The following is a 5,758-nucleotide window of genomic DNA, read 5'->3' on the forward strand; positions in this document are numbered from 1 at the left end:
ACCCAGGATGGAGTGCAGTGGCGTGATCTCAGCGCACTGCAAGCTCTGCCTCCCGGGTTCACACCATTCTCCTGCCTCAGCCTCCCAAGTAGCTGGAACTACAGGTACCCACCACCACACCTGGCTAATTTTTTTGTGTTTTTAGTAGAGACAGGGTTTCACCGTGTTAGCCACGATGGTCTTGATCTCCTGACCTCATGATAGACCCGCCTAGGCCTCCCAAAGTGCTGGGATTACAGGCGTGAGCCACCACGCTCGGCCGGTTTCTTATCTTATACAGTTAAACTATACTACCTGCCCTAATGACTTACCAATTCCAATACTACTTACTGAAGAGAAATGAAAATACATGCCCACAAAAAAATAATAATAATAAAATAAACTTGTAGAAGAATGTTCACAGTAACTTTATTCATAATAGCCAAGAACTGTAAATTAACCATACCAGATACTAAGACTTATTATAATACTACAGAATATAAAAAAGTATGTTATTGGCAAAAAACAAACAAGAAAAAGCCCAACAAAAAGGAAGATTTAACAGAAACAGACTCACATATATTCAGTGACTTAAGAAGATGACACTACAGAACAACAGAGAAAAGATGGTCCTTCCAATAAATGGCATTGGTTAACTCGACATGACACACACACACACCCTCGACTGCACCATCACAGATCTGATTTCAAATGGATCACAGACTATTATGGACTGAATTGTGTCCCCACAAATTCATATGTTGAAGCTCCAACCCCAGTACCTCAGAATGTGACTGTATTTGGAGACAAGGCCTTTGGAGGTGGTCAAAATAAAATAACGTTGTTAGAGTGGGCCCTAATCCAGTCTGACTGCTGTCTTTAGGAAAAGAGAACATTTGGATACACAAACAGATACCAGAAATGTGCACATGCAGAGGACGTGTTTGTGTGCTCGACCTCATCAGTCAGGAAAACTCAAAAGGAAAGCACAAGGAGACACCATTGTATACCTACTACAACGGTTAAAATTAGTAAGACTGGTTAAGTGTTGAATATGAAGAGCAAGAGAACTCTCATACTCTGCAAAGAAAGCATTCATAATCTTAAATTTACACAGAAGTACCTACAGTGAGAAGTATAAAGTTCTCTGACTCTAACATGAATATTGTTTTCAAAAATATCTTACCTCTTTTTGAACAAGGCTAAATTTTTCAAGTAGTTTACATTTTTCTTCAATTAGTCCAGAAAGCGTTACAGCAAGCTTTTTCTCTCTTCCTAAAAGAGTCAAGTCAATATTATCATGAGTAAATTATTATAAGTGTTTACATCACAACAATGAGAGTTAAAGCAGAAAAAAGAACTTACCCACATAAAGCCGACTCCTAACCTGAAACAAATTTTTAACAAAAATTACATTAAAACTAATACACTCTCAAATAAATCAATTTATTTAACTTCTGCCAACTTAAAAATACAGGTTTCTTATTGCCTTAGTATAAATACAAGCCAAAAGTATTCTGTTTCCAATGAGAAAATAAATGCTCCTTTTGTTTTTTTTTTTTTTTTTTTTGAGACACAGTTTTGCTCTGTCACCCAGGCTGGAGTGCAATGACATGATCTCAGCTCACTGTAACCTCCGCCTCCCGGGTTCAAGCGATTCCTCTGCCTCAGCCTCCTGAGTAGCTGAGATTACAGGCACCCACCACCATGCCCAGCTAATTTTCATATTTTTAGTAGAGACAGGGTTTCACCATGTTGGCCAGGCTGGTCTAGAACTCCTGACCTCAGGTGATCCACCTGCCTGGGCCCCCAAAAGTGTGGGGACTACAGGCGTAAGCCACCACGCCCAGCCGAAATACTACTTATTAAAGACTCCCTATTGAAGATTCACATTGTGAATTAGCATATTAAAATGCTCTGAAATAACTTTAAAGATACTTGCAACCCATTGCTCCCCAAACATATTTGACCCTAAAAAAATAATTTCAAGAAGCTCCTATTATCATATCCCCTGATGCTAATATCCTAAATAAAACAGTCTGAGAAATGTTACCACAGGGCCATAGATCTGAACTGACTAAAGAAACAGTAAACCAAACCTTCTTCTTCCTTAACCTCTGTCTCAAATAATGAAGCAGGGGGGAATTCATTTGTAAAAGGATCAGCCTTAGGGTTGAGGTAACACAAACAAGTAGAAAAGAAACGAGGACTTCAATCATCTACGGAATATGGATAGAGATAAAATTAAAAGGGAAAACCTTTAAAAGACAAGAACTCTAAAATGAGCATAGATGAAGAATAGATTTCAGTTCCTCAGATTAAGAAACTCTCTCAAAAGGTATAGAAAACCATAAAGAAATTGAAAAATAGAAGTTAAGAGATAGGGAAGTCAGAAGTAGAAGGGCCAACATCTGAAAAATAGCAGTCCCAAAAATGCATTAAAAATTTCCCAAAATTAGGCCAGGCGTGGTGATTAACGCCTGTAATCCCAGCACTTTGGGAGACTGAGGCAGGCAGATCGCTTGAGGCCAGGAGTTCTGAGCAACACAGTGAAACCCATCTCTACAAAAAAAATACAAAAATTAGCCAGGCATACTAGTGCGCACCTGTAGTCCCAGCTACTCAGGAGGCTGAGGCAAGAGAATGGCTTGAGCACAGGAAGCAGATTGCAGCAAGCCGAGATCGTGCCACTGCACTCCTGCCTGGGCGACAGGAGTGAAACCCTGTCTCAAAAATAAATAAAATTTCCCAGAATTTAAAAAAAGATGAAGCTGGGCAGAGTGACATGGACCTGTGTAGTCACAACTACTCAGAAAGCTGAGACAGGATAGCTTAAGCCCAGGAGTTTGAGGCTGTAGTGCACTATAATTGCATCTATGAATAGCAACTGCACTATAGCCTAGGCAACATAGTCAGACCCCATCTCTTTAAATATATATATAATATATATAAATATGTGATATATATGATATATATATAAAAATATATATATATGAAAAATCTTACATTAAAAGATCTCAGTCAAGCATGGTGGCTCACACCTATAATCCCAAGACTTTGGGAGGTCCAGGCAGGAGGATCGCTTGAGCCCAGGAGTTTGAGACCAGCCTGAGCAACACGAGACCTTCATCTCTTTTTTTTATTTTTGAGACAGGGTCTCTCTCCGTCACCCAGGCTGGAGTGCAGTGTTGCAATCATGGCTTACTGCAGCCTCAACTTCCCAGGCTCAGGCAATCCTCCCACCTCAGCCTTCTGAGTGAGACCACAGACGGGTGTCCTCATGTCCAGCTAATTTTTGTATTTTTTGTAGTGATGGGGTCTCACCATATTGCCCAGGTCACAAACTCCTAAGCTCAAGTGATCTGTCTGCCTCGGCCTCCCAAAGTGCTAGGATTAGAGGTGGGAGCCACAGCACTGGGCCTGACTCTCATTCGTGATCCTCATCTCTAAAAAAAAAAAAACAAAACTCTGAATCCTTATGTAGTTTCTAACTTGTTTCCTTAAAATAACAAATAAGTAAGTTCCTCATATTATTTGTTCAGCCCAGTGACAGAATGAACATTCTCTTAGTATAGCACTGGTTACTTACCGATCTAAAACTTCTCCACAAAAAAAAGATAACAGCAAAAAATCCAACAACAGCTGCACATATCACCAATTCCCATGGAAAACCATAAGAATCTGGTCTCATACCTTCAGGCAATGCTGCCACAACCTTCAAGATAAAGAAAAGTTAAGTTCTTAAAAATGTACTTTTGATAAAAACATTGATTACAAACATAGGTACAAGTTTATGTGGTCAACACAAAATGGGCTACCAGACTAACATGGAAACAGAAGGTATCAGAGTACATTTTTCTGGCAACTTTCAATCACTATAACCACGTAAAGAACAGCAGTATAGTGAAATGCAATTATCTTCAAATTGGAGTTCTACAGAGGTGCCTTAAAGCTTCCAAGGATAAGAACAAGAGAAGGCCAGAGAAAGAAACTGAGTGACCTGGGGTTCAGGTACTCTTACCCTGATTTCAACCAGTTTAGGTTTTATCTGTAGAGTATAATCAGTTCCCCAATATACAATTTCCTTACAGGAAGAAAAAATCAATTTGCAGCTTTAAAAATAAAAACTTTGATTCAAAGTCGGCCTGGGCAACAAAGTAAGACCTGTCTCCAAAAAAAAAAAAAAAAGTTTTGAACGCCACTGATAGAGCTTTGGGTTTGGAGTCTGAATCTCTCCACCCTACCTCTGCGGGTCCCTTCTCTTATGTGTAATGAGAATAATGCTGTTTGAACATGCCAGATAGGTGTTCAATAAAGGGTAATTATTTCTATTATCTCCTCCAAAGGTCCTGCTCTTCTGACCATGGCCTTTCCACATTACTTCTCCCCATAGCAGACCTTCAGCACAACACAGCCTAAGGCTTTTGCTGTTGCTTCTATATTTCACCTTTCTCTGGGTCAGTTCATTACTCATCCTTACCTAATGGGGTTATTCTGCTCTTTGTTACCAGGCCCAAGATATCACTCGATCAAAAAGAAAAGGGGAAAGGTAAGGTGAAAAAAGAAAAATGCCATTTTAAGAACAAACTGAAGAGGCCGGGCGCGGTGGCTCAAGCCTGTAATCCCAGCACTTTGGGAGGCCGAGACGGGCGGATCACGAGGTCAGGAGATCGAGACCATCCTGGCTGACACGGTGAAACCCCGTCTCTACTACAAAATACAAAAAACTAGCCGGGCGAGGTGGCGGGCGCCTGTAGTCCCAGCTACTCGGGAGGCTGAGGCAGGAGAATGGCGTAAACCCGGGAGGCGGAGCTTGCAGTGAGCTGAGATCCGGCCACTGCACTCCAGCCTGGGCCACAGAGCGAGACTCCGTCTCAAAAAAAAAAAAAAAAAAAAAGAAAGAAAGAAAGAACAAACTGAAGTATGATCGGGTTTGATTCTTTTCAGGCTTTAACCCAAAACATCTATAGCAAATCTTCCTTTTAGGCCCTTTCTGCCTATAAGAACAGTATTTATAGTTATTTTCCTCTCCAAAATCTTGTATAACTCTAATCCAAATATATACTCCTTCCATAGTACTATCTATACTTCATTAACCTGCACCAAACAAACCTGATTATACTTCTAAAAAATATCCCTTTACCCTGATCTCTGCTTCTGCCTCTCCCTACATTATCCTAGGTACCAGTTCGCAGAAATCTAATATCATTACAGGCAATTAATGATTTTTAAAAAATACTTATTTTGCCAATGGGGGAAAAAGGCATTCAATACATAATACCAGTGAGAAAAGTTTTCTTCACAGTTTACACATTTTCCAAGCATCTTACTTTTAGCTAACTTAACTCACACAAAAGATGCACACTACCTCAAAAATTGTGTAATCAGTATGACTTATGATACTCTAAAAGGCAATTCCAAAAGCATCTCTCAGATCAAACATGTAATTATCTTCAGGGCAATAATATTTCTTTGATTCAATCATATTTTATCAGCTCTTCTCCTCTAAAAGGACATGGTAAATTCTAGTTTAAAGCATTGAGCTAGGGTCGGGCGCAGTGGCTCAAGCCAGCACTTTGGGAGGCTAACGCAGGTGGATCACATGAGGTCAGGAGTTCGAGACCAGCCTGGCCAACATGGCAAAACCCTGCCTCTACTAAAAATACAAAAATTAGCCAGGCATGGTGGCAGGCACATGTAGTTCCAGCTACTAGAAAGGCTGAGGTGGGACAATCGCTTGAACCTGGGAGGCAAAGGTTGCAGATCGCGCCACTGCACT

General features: G+C 40.4%; 1 protein-coding gene across 8 annotated transcripts in view; it reads right to left on the reverse strand.

The window, feature by feature from the left end:
* The window catches only part of CTAGE5 (CTAGE family, member 5), an 83,821-nt gene that overhangs the window by 67,640 nt on the left and 10,423 nt on the right, over window positions 1–5,758 (reverse strand). For all 8 annotated transcript variants that reach the window (XM_011965620.1, XM_011965622.1, XM_011965626.1 and 5 more), the window contains exons 2-4: window positions 3,569–3,694; window positions 1,345–1,366; window positions 1,166–1,254 (exon numbers count right to left, since the gene is read on the reverse strand). In XM_011965620.1, coding sequence (XP_011821010.1) covers window positions 1,166–1,254; window positions 1,345–1,366; window positions 3,569–3,694 — 237 coding nt within the window. The remainder of the gene's footprint in view (window positions 1–1,165; window positions 1,255–1,344; window positions 1,367–3,568; window positions 3,695–5,758) is intronic.

This window comes from Mandrillus leucophaeus, unplaced genomic scaffold (genome assembly GCF_000951045.1).
Source record: "Mandrillus leucophaeus isolate KB7577 unplaced genomic scaffold, Mleu.le_1.0 Scaffold730, whole genome shotgun sequence".
NCBI lineage: Eukaryota > Metazoa > Chordata > Mammalia > Primates > Cercopithecidae > Mandrillus > Mandrillus leucophaeus.